Here is an 11,457-nt window from a genome sequence, read left to right as displayed (position 1 = left end):
TCGAACGGCTTCGACAACACGCGCTGCAGAAAGTTGCTCCATGTTTTGCTGCGAGGAGAGAGGAGTTCAGCAGCCCCCCTCCTCTCAGCATTAAAGTCAGCCTGTGAGTAGAGCCTGAACGTCCTGATTCATCATCTCTACGACCGGACTCTTCATCAAAGAACTCCGAGGACGTCTCTGTGAGTTTCAGCTGGTGAGTTACGTTTGTTAGCGTAACTGCAGCTTAACACGTACATCGCGGTGAAATAAACTATGATCCATGTAACACTAACTTTAACATGTTAGTGTGTAAATTTATTTTATCTACGTAGCTAGCTAAACTCAGAAGCTAACTAAAGATTGACGGTAACATAAATCTTAGCTTGTAAAAATGTGCTCGTCCATTGGATCAGCTGCTTAAACAGTTCACCTGATGTTCACTGTTTATGTTCATGTTCTCCTCACAGGAGCCTCTGACCCTGATGTGAGGAGAACAAAAGAAAAGTGAGGTGGAGGCCACAGGACAATCAGACTTTGTTGTTAAAAATTTGCTGCTTTTTCTACAGTGGAGGCTGCATGGTGGAGGTAAGTAAACTGTAAAGGATGTTGTTGACCAGTTAAACCAGTATCTCTCAGCCTAGATAATGTTTTTTGATCAATAATAACACAACCATGTTATTGTTGATGTTTTGTTCTCATGTCAGTTAGGGAGATGATCAGAGCCCTAAACCCCACAGAACCACAGAGAAGATTCAGGAAGAGACACAGAGGTGCAGAAGTCTGCATCATCTCTAACCTCAGTGAATCCAGTGACCTGCTGGTGGGATGTGAGGGACAATATGTCAAACTGGCAACCAGGTATCTGTGTGTGCAACAATCATCATCTACAGCCTCAGAGTGAACATGTTCTACTGCTGGAGACACCGTCAGCCAGGAGCATCTTGTTTGTGTCCAGAGAAAACAGACATGTTCATGTTTCTGAAGAAGAAGTGTTCAGTGAAAAGGTCCTCAGTGTGAAGCAGTGACCATTAGACACTGACGTGTCACTAGTTTGTAACTGGTCTTTGACCTGGAAATTATTTGTTTGTTTTTATGTAAGAAAACTGCTGGAATAGAAAAATACCAAAGTTAAAAAATAAAACTCACAATTTGTACTGTAATCTGTAACATAATTTTATTCTTGTTAGAATTAATCTTAATTACAAAATTGGTACCGAAAAAAGAACCGTCCAGGAACCGACACCGAAGTGAAGGTACCGACACCGATACCGATATTTATTTATTTATTTATTATTTTTTATAAAGGTACCCAGCCCTAGCCACACACTGGATTTAGTATTAACCTTTGGTTTATCTGTTTCTGAGTTAGAAATTGGGGATGCAGTTTTCTCTGAACTCAAACCCATTTTTTTCAACATTTCTTTTGTCAACGAGTCCAAACCCCCTCCAGCAAGGCCTTGTTGAATATTTAACCCTTCCACTGCTGCGCCCTTTTCATCTGCTTTTACTAAAAACTCTCTCTCAGTCTGTGAATCCTCTTCCATGAACACCCATGAGCTAGTCACTGTACATCAAGTGACCTGTGCTAAGGTGCGTGACCTAGTTGCACCATTAAAAATTAGGCATCCAAAGCGCACTCCACACCCTTGGATGAATGAGATCACTCGCCCAGCCGAATGTCAATGCAGGAAAGCCGAACGTAAATGGAAGAACAAACTTCACATTTCTTTTATCATGCTAAAATCATGTTACAAAGAGTACCAGGCCACTGTTAAATCAGAAAAAAACAAATATTTCTCCCAAATCATCGCTTCAAACAGCCACAATCCCCTCATTCTTTTCAACACCATTAACTCCATTTTAACTGTGTCTGTCTGCCAACAGGGAGGTCTCTGCAGTTACATGTGACGACTTTACCAGTTTCTTTGTTAAAAAGGTTGAGTCGATCAGGTCACTGATTCCTCACGCCACAGCTGACCCCTCTGTCTTTGTCCCCTCCACATCAGTCTTTAACCAGTTTGAACCCATTTCCCTCTCATTTCTAAATGACGTCATTGGTCATATGAACCCCTCGGGTTCCCCTGCTGACCCCATCCCTGCATCGTTTTTTAAACAAGTCCTACCCTCCATTGGACCCTCTGTTCTTGACATTATAAACAGCAGTATGGCTACAGGTGTAGTTCCTGACGCTTTTAAACATGCAGTGGTAACTCCTTTAATAAAAAAAAACCCGGACTTGACCCTTCAACCTGCTCAAATTTCAGACCCATCTTCAAACTTCCTTTTCTTTCTAAGATCCTGGAGAAAATAGTTTTCACTCAATTAAACGAGTTCTTTAGTGGAAATTCTATTCTTGAGATCTTTCAGTCTGGCTTTAAGAAACTACACAACACTGAAACAACCTTAGTTAGGGTCTGCAACGACATTCTTCTGGCAAATGACTGGTCAGTCTGTAGTCCTGGTACTCCTTGACCTTACCGCTGCATTTGATACTGTGGACCACAGTATCCTTTTATCCCGGCTAGAACACTGGGTTGGGATTACTGGTGCAGCGTTAGAATGGTTCCATTCATACTTGAGCGACAGGAGTTTCTGTGTTAATTTTGCTAACACTCTGTCTACTTTAGTGCCTCTTTCCTGCGGGGTCCCGCAAGGCTCCAATCTTGGACCCCTTCTGTTTTCATTGTATCTCCTTTTATGTAAATAGCTACCCCCCCCCCCCCTTTTTTTTTTTTTTACATTCACAGTGATAAATTTTAAATCTATCGATTGCCAGGTCATTCTTCAAGACAGATTTGTTTAGCCAGATTTAAGAGATGAAGATTACATTTGCCCTGTTGGCACGCACGTAGCTGGATATCTCATCGACTGGAAGACTTGATAATGTGTCTATCTCTGCTGCCATCTGTGGATTTTTAGGACTCATATTTAATTGGATTTTCGATAACTGGTTCTTGCTTTTTGGATTTGGCTGTTTGCTAGTTTTTTCTACAATCAAGGAAGTCGTCGGCAGCAAATTTGGACCCGATCAAGCTGCTTGCCTTTATGATGGCTTGGTTCTTGTCTCGAGTTCTTGGACTCAAATGCTTTGGGCAGAATGGATCAGATCTCGAGGATTGTACTCGGTCACGTTCCATCGGTGTGGCAATGTATTTTGGACATGGGCGAAGCCTATACGAAATAGAACGTTGGTTACGTACTGTAACCCCAGATTCTATAAGTATTGGCGTAGCCCTTTAAGCGTCGGGCCTCACTGGCTCCTAAATGGCTGAAGAAAAAGCTATTTGGGAGCCGATTACCCGCTCTTAACGTAATTTATACGGACCAGGTGGGGCCCACACAGCAGGTGGGCGTGGACTAAATTTTTCAGTGTAATGCTTCGCATAACGGGATAAACCCACTAAGCGACAGCCTTAAAGGGCGAAGCCTATATGAAATAGAATCTGGGGTTACAGTACGTAACCAATGTTTTTCGTGACTGATGTGTAATTACAGGAGTTAATAGTGTGACAATTAGCCCCCATAATCAAACCATGAGGAACGTTAATGAAGACATGATCACTCAGAACCCCAAAACAGTGAAAATTACAGTGAGGTGCAGATCCATATCCATACAAGATTCAGTGACTTCAGATAGTCAGAATCTGAAAGTAATGACAATAATATGAATGGTGCAGAAAAGTCTCGGACCATACAGCATCACAGATCAAATGGGCAAACAAATCCGATGAGGTGGTCCAACTGCAGTTTAAGGTGGGCTCCAGCTCCCCTGTGAAGATGGATCAGTCCAGCTGCTCCCATGAAGAACAGAAGCTGGGTCCAGAACCAACAGGCAGAAACAGGTAATTTGTAGCAAATAGCAGAGCGGGCTGCCAGAAAGCAAGCTGTTAGAAAATCCGCCCAAAATGAAAGGCATGGTCCTAGCTTGGTTCAGGTCAACAGAGGACAATAGCGTTATCCGGAATAAAAACCTTCAGCTGACCAGCTTTGAACCGGTGGACCTGCACAGATCCAATTTATCCAGGTGAGTTTATGGTAAATGGACTGTACTTATCTAGCGCCTTTCTATCTTACCAAGACACTCAAAGCTCTTTACAACAATCTGTGCCTCATTTACCCATTCATACAACTCTATACTAGATCTCTACAAAGCTAATTGAACAAATCGTTCTAGAAAGACTAATCAGTGCTTTTTTATCACATTCATACACTGATGGGACACACATCAGAGAGTTCAATGTCTTGCCCAGGGACACTTTGACGTGACTGCTGGTGGATTCAAACCCCCAACTCTTGCATTGGAGGATGACTGCTCTAACCACTCAGCCACCCATTGGATTTTAGATGGAAGACCAGTAGAACTCTGATGCAGAACTCCGGGCTTCCCTTGAGCAGCTGCTCCTTAGTGCTTCACAGCATGAGAGGCTTCTTCCAGTCGAACAATGATGAGAACTGACCGGAGAAGGTGGAGCCGTCCATGGTTCCGTTCAGAATCTGGTCTGGTTCTGTCAGGCTCCTCTGCGGCCAACAGCAAATCCCACAAGGATGGATGATCCTTTAATGAAAAGTAAAGGCTGAGACTGAGAGAGACCGGCTCTGTTCCAGGTAAATTCCCCCCACAGATAAACTCTGTTTGTTTCTGGTCCTGTTTGGGAACACAGGGACACTTCCATCACGACCAACTACAAACACCCAACAAGGAGCCAGTCCAACAAAAAGTCGTAAAATACCACACAGCAATCCTGATCAGAACAAAGTAGAACCACTAAGGTCCCGATGAAAAGTCTGGTTGGGGTTCGAAGAGAGAGAGAAGAAAAAAAACAGACCTTCGTACAAGGACTCCTCGCTCGAGGGGCCACCTGGCCGGCAGGCTGCGCTCAGAGTGACCGGTGGGGTGGGAGCGGCCGGTCCAGGACCAAATTTAATTTTTTGATGGTCCCGTCTGACTCTTGAGTCACTGAACAACAAATTCGGTTGCAAGAAGGACCAACTTTAGTCCGGCTTGAAAAACAGGTCGGTTTGATGTTAAAACTGCAGAGAAGCCAGGGGAGCTGCCGTCCATCAGCTTACCAGAAGTATATCAAGTGCTGAATAAAACAGTCAAGAGTTTTTACTGCTTTTAGTTTAATGTTTCCAAAAGACCAATAGTCCAGGAAATTACAGAGCAGATCACTCAATGATTTGACATTTTGTTGGTAAACGCTGAACAAAAATCATTTGCGTGTCGTTGAGGATCCAAACAAGCAGAAAGGTCAGGAATACAAGGACTGAAAGTAAAGGAACTAAAAGTACCAAAACCAGTAACTAAACGTCTAAACAGGTAAAGTACAATTCAGCTGATCTTGAACAATTAAAGACAAGCAGCAAATGAATTGATGAACATGAAGCTCTCTAAGGTCATTAAGGTCTCAAAGATGGCATCCATCCAGATACGGGTTCAGGTCTTGGTTCTTGCAGTGTACACGCCAGGCCACCCTGAAACCACAAAACAAAGATAATCCAGAAATAAAGCTCAAAGCCATGAACACGTCTCCGTCACATGATCTCACCAGGCTGAGACGCCTGCAGGATCCTGAACAACTCGTTTAGCGCAGTTAATCGCCTTGTCCACATTATCAGCCAGGAGTTCTGGAACGGCAGAAGTGGCACTTTTTAAAGTCATGTTTGGTGGATCTGACTGAGAATCAGTAAAATATGTAGGATGTGGTTAGTTTGGAGTTTCTTCACTGACCGCTGCAGCCGAGATTGCAGGCATTGGACGATATACTGTGCCCTTCCTTGCACCATTGGCTGTTGATCTGGAATATGCCGAAGTCCGTGGATCCATCAGAGTTGTGGTTGACTGCCTCAGTGTTGTAACTGGACTCCCACTTGGTCAGACAAACCCCTTCAGATAAAACACATGAATTAAGGACCAACTTTAGGCTTTTAGATTCACCCTGATGTGCAATCTCTTGACCTTTGGGGGAAACATTGGCCACCTTTTATTTTTGTCGTGTTTTTAATCGTTCAGATTCAGTCAAACATGAATTCTTAAAAAAAAAACTAAAAATCTTTCCACTTTTACTTCTTCTCAGATTTTGTTCAGATGCTCTCATTACCTGACGGTACCTTTACTTCACTCTCTTCATTTTAGGGAGTTAAAGTTGGTGGATTGCCCCCTCAGGAACAAACCGTCACAAAGTTACAGGACTTCCAGAGTTCTGCTGGTCCAGTGGTTCAAGGTTCTGCCTCTGAACTTTATTTTCTACCTCACATTCAGCTGTTTCCTGTCAGACTGACAGTTTGTACTCACAGTTGGCCAGGCTGACTCCTTTGTATCCGTCCATCCCATGCTCCTTCAACGTCCGAGCCCAGTCGCAGCGCTCAAAGACCTTCCCGTTGGCTCCAGCCACCAGCAGCAGTGCAAACACCAGGAACTTCATCTTGCTCTTTCTGCTGGACACAGTGTTTGTCTGCTTTTATAGTCAGTTCTGTGGGTGGTTCCTACGGTGTACAGGTGCAAACGAGTTGCACCTGTCGAGATAAAATCTGCAATTACAGAAAGCAGAAGAAACAGACAACCAACAAAAGAAATGCAAATGAAAATGTTGCAAATTCCAAAAACCACTAAAAACATCAAAACAACTGGAAGTAAGAAACACTGCAAACTCTCCAAAAAACACCAGGAGGAGACTGGACCAGCAAGTCCTCTGGGACCAGACCCTGTAACACTTTACAGCTGAGCAGATAGTTTCTAAAGTCAGAATACTTTCAGTGTCTGTGAGGAGTTATCAAATGTCTCAACTAAAGAGAGCGTTTGATAATGTAAGGAAACAAAAAACAACTAGAGTTAAAGTAAGACAGAAAATTAAACTTTGCTTAGACAATGACTTCAAATCATGTAAATGGTTATTTCATAGAAAAACCACAGAAAATATATTACAGCTTTTCTTAATTGTTTACACACATTTTCTGAAAGCGTGCCTCATAATTTCAGAACGCTACACACTAGTCAAAAAACCACACACACAATGGGCAAAACCCCTCAATTCTCCTTCAAATCGAAACTTTACATTCAAAGCAATGTTATCTCTTCTCAAAATGGTATTTTATACTCGGATGACACACACAAACCATCATATGAATAGACGTTTACAAGAACCAGTTAAACATTGATGTACTCTGTGTAAAACACTTCTATCCAGTCATCATAATGACAGGCCCTTTTTTGTTCAGTGTTACACTTATGTAGTACAGATAGTACATACATCAATGTGTTGTAAAATATTTAAAAAAATTATTTTTACACTCAGAACACACAAATAAATGGTTACATCTACAAACCGGATTCCAAAAAAGTTGGGACACTAAACAAATTGTGAATAAAAACTGAATGCAATGATGTGGAGGTGCCACATCTAATATTTTATTCAGAATAGAACACAAATCACAGATCAAAAGTTTAAACTGAGAGAATGTATCATTTTAAGGGATAAATCTGTTGTTTCCAAATTTCATGGCATCAACAAATCCCAAAAAGTTGGGACAAGTCCATTTTTCCCACTGTGTGGCATCCCCCCTTCTTCTTCCAACACTCAACAGACGTCTGGGGACAGAGGAGACCAGTTTCTCCAGTTTAGAAATAGGAATGTTCTCCCATTCATGTCTAATACAGGCCTCTAGCAGCACTAGGAAGAAGGACATCCTAAGGCTGAATTGGCTCATTAAGGAGGTGGGCTCTGTGGTGGGACTGGGTCTTGACTTTGTGGAAAAGGTGGTGGAGCAGAGGACATGCTCCAAGATCAGGGCAATCATGTCCAATCATGGCCACCCCTTGAACTCTGTCTTCTCTAACCAGCAAAGTTCAATGAGCTCCAGACTCTGTCCATTGAGGTGTTCTACTGAGAGACTAAAGAACTTGTTTGTCCCTCATGCCATTAGGCTGTGTAATTCAGCCACTCCAGGCAGGAACCAGAGAAGCTAGCTGGTTTTGTCCCCTAACATAGTTGCTGCTTTATCTCCTGTTAGGGTTGTTTTAAAATTATTTATTGATCTTTTTAATAATAATTTCCTTTGGGATCAATAATCTATCTATCTATCTATCTATCTATCTATCTATCTATCTATCTATCTATCTATCTATCCATCTATCCATCTATCCATCTATCCATCCATCCATCCATCCATCCATCCATACATACATACATACATACATACACATACATACACATACATACATACATACATACATACACATACATACACATACATACATACACATACATATATATACACATATACATACATATACACATATACATACATATACATACATATACATACATACATATACATACATATATATACACATATATATACATGTATATACATGTATATACATGTATATATACACATATATATCTACTCTATCTATCTATGGCGGGGGAAGAGTAAGACATCTGTAGCGTAGGCTCCCACCAGCACTGCTTAAAAAGTGCTTTTCAAAAAAATATTCTTGTAACTCTTTGCTACTTTTATGTTGGATGCTCAAGTATTCAACATTGTTGTATGATTGACTCTGCAAAGCTGAAGTATGGTGACAAACTTGAGGAGACATAAGCACACAGGATCTGTGGACGCTAGGCCCGACACCCAACACTGTGTTGCTGTAGTAGTCCAGTCAACAGGTGACTGGACTACTACAGCAACAGAAATTAGAGAGATAGGTAGGAAGGTACTTGGTGTGTCATCTGGACAGGGAATGGGTTATAAAGAAACCTGGTGGTGGCATAGTGAAGTGCAGGAAGTTCTTGAAAGAAAGAGGTTAGCCAAGAAGACATATGACAGTGAGAGGACTGAAGAGAGGAGACAGGAATATAAGGAGATGGGACCTAGAGCAAAGAGGGAGGTAGCTAAGATAAAGTAGAAGGTGTATGATGAGTTGTATGGGAGGCTGAACACTAAAGAGAACGAGAAAGACTTGTACCAATTGGCAAGACAGAGGGATTAGGCTGTAAAGTGTGTGCAGCAGGTTAGGCTTGTTAAAAATGAGAATGGTAATCTCTACTCCAGTGGTTCCCAACCCTGGTCCTCAAGGAACACTACCCTGCATGTTTTAGTTGTTTCCCTGCTCCAACACCGCTGTAACAGCAGTAGGACGGCAGCTCCTTTGCTTCTTTGCAGTCTGCAACATCAAACAGACCCAATTTTGAACTGGACTAAAACGTTTGGTCCCTCTTCTAACCGACTTCGGTGCTCAGTGGACTCAAAGAGCCGAACGGAACCGTCCAGGAATTTTGGGACCGGGACCACTTCCAGCCCATCAGTCATTCTGAGCGCTGCTTGCCAGCCAGGTTGCCTCTCGAGCGGGGAGACGTCCAAAGGTCTGGTGTTTTTCTTTGGATTCCAACCGGACTCTTCATTTGGATCTCTGCAAACTGTTTAGTTCCGACCGGGACTGCTGTGTGGTTTTATGTTGACTTTCTGTCAGACCAGCTCTCTTCGTGGGTGTCTTGCTGTTGGCTGCGGGGGGAGTTGATCGGAGCTGGACCAGAACCGAGCCGGCCAGAACTGAGCTGGTCCCATCCTCAGCAGGTCATCCTGATCCTTGCCCACTGAATGATCGGGTTTATCCATGAGCATCTTGCTGTCGGCTATGGGGGAGTTTGACGGAACTGGACCAGAACCGAGCCAAGGACGGCTCCAGCCTCTACGGTCAGTTTAACCACTGCTCACCTGCGAGGAAGCATCTCGTACCAGGAAGCGCTGTGGAGGAGCTGCTCGAAAGATTGGCACTTTCATCTTCCGTCTGCACTCACCTGGATTCATACGGGACCACCGGTTTGGAGCTGGTCAGCTGAAGGATCTGTTTCGGGTCACGTTGTTGGTAGCGTCTGTTTTCTTCATTGAGCTCTGTTCGTACAAATCCTGAACCCGCGGAGGGTTTTACCCGACGGGTTTTTCTATCACCTGGATCAGATCCCTATTGACCCGAACTGAGCCAGAATCATGCCTTTCAGAATGAACGGACTCTCTGGCAGCTCGCTCTGTATTTGGATGTGGATTACCTGATTCTGCCTGTTGGTTCTGCATCCAGCTTCTGTTCAGCATTAGAGCAGCTGGAGTGATTTGTTTGCTACGGGATGCTGGAGCTCCCCATGGCCCAGCTGAAACTGCAGTCGGATCACAATGCCGGGCTTGTTGGTCCATTTGAACCATAAAGCTGTCTGGCCTGAAACCCATCAACTCTATCCTCATCATTTTCAGAACTTTGACTATTTGGAGTCATTGAACCTTTTTAATGCTTCTGGCTATGCCTTTCCCTGCCAAATTCATTGCTTTTGGGTTCTGAGAAACCATGTCTTTATTAATTCTTCTCACCATGGATCGATTATGGGAGCCAAGTGCCACAATATTAACTCTTGTAACTACATATCTGTTACAAAAAAACTCAAGGAAATGTTTAATAGAAATGCTTCTCCTGCTATCCGGGATCCAGCCTAACCCTGGACCCCCCACACATTATAGAACACCAAATGATTTTAAAAACATGTCAGAACTACACTTTTTGCACATTAATGTACGTAGCTTCCTTCGTAAAATTGATATGCTGAGGATTTAGGTCTGTTCATTTAGTTATGATGTAATTTTTATTTCTGAAACTTGGTTATCCAAATCAATTTTGGATACAGATGTGTCAATTGACAGATTTAATATCTATCGTTCTGACCGTCGGAGAACGGGGGGTGGAATTTCAATTTACATTAGATCAAGTCTGGATTATCAACTGGTGACTTCTAAAACAATACCAAACCAATTTGAAATCTTGGCAATAAACATTACTTTGCATGGAGGCCATACCTTATCTGTTGTGGGCTGTTATCGTGTTGGGTCTTGCGTCTCTCAACTTTCTCTTCACAATATCCCACAGGTTCTCTATGGGGTTCAGGTCAGGAGAGTTAGCAGGCCAATTGAGCACAGTAATACCATGGTCAGTAAACCAGTTACCAGTGGTTTTGGCACTGTGAGCAGGTGCCAGGTCGTGCTGAAAAATGAAATCTTCATCTCCATAAAGCTTTTCAGCAGATGGAAGCATGAAGTGCTCCAAAATCTCCTGATAGCTAGCTGCATTGACCCTGCCCTTGATAAAACACAGTGGACCAACACCAGCAGCTGACATGGCACCCCAGACCATCACTGACTGTGGGTGCTTCACACTGGACTTCTGGCATTTTGGCATTTCCTTCTCCCCAGTCTTCCTCCAGACTCTGGCACCTTGATTTCCGAATGACATGCAAAATTTGCTTTCATCCGAAAAAAGTACTTTGGACCACTGAGCAACAGTCCAGTGCTGCTTCTCTGTAGCCCAGGTCAGGCGCTTCTGTCGCTGTTTCTGGTTCAAGAGTGGCTTGACCTGGGGAATGCGGCACCTGTAGCCCATTTCCTGCACAAACCTGTGCACGGTGGCTCTGGATGTTTCTACTCCAGACTCAGTCC

The 11,457-nt window shown here is 43.2% G+C and overlaps 1 protein-coding gene across 2 annotated transcripts in view; it reads right to left on the bottom strand.

The window, feature by feature from the left end:
* Positions 1-6,412, bottom strand: part of LOC119425644 (lysozyme C) — a 13,127-nt gene extending 6,715 nt beyond the window's left edge. The window contains exons 1-4 of one of the 2 annotated variants that reach the window (XM_037693182.1): positions 6,275-6,412; positions 5,711-5,866; positions 5,529-5,607; positions 5,388-5,454 (exon numbers count right to left, since the gene is read on the bottom strand). In XM_037693182.1, coding sequence (XP_037549110.1) covers positions 5,388-5,454; positions 5,529-5,607; positions 5,711-5,866; positions 6,275-6,404 — 432 coding nt within the window. In that variant the 5' untranslated portion in view covers positions 6,405-6,412. Of the gene's footprint in view, positions 1-5,387; positions 5,455-5,528; positions 5,608-5,710; positions 5,867-6,274 lie in introns of those variants that run through there. The other variant, XM_037693181.1, reaches the window with a different exon arrangement.
* Positions 6,413-11,457: the final 5,045 nt, after the last annotated feature.

The sequence above is a fragment of the Nematolebias whitei genome, chromosome 19 (assembly GCF_014905685.2).
Source record: "Nematolebias whitei isolate Nwh7 chromosome 19, NemWhi1, whole genome shotgun sequence".
Classification (NCBI taxonomy): domain Eukaryota; kingdom Metazoa; phylum Chordata; class Actinopteri; order Cyprinodontiformes; family Rivulidae; genus Nematolebias; species Nematolebias whitei.
Note: the sequence above shows the minus strand (reverse complement) of the source record. Positions and strands in the feature narration are given on the sequence as shown.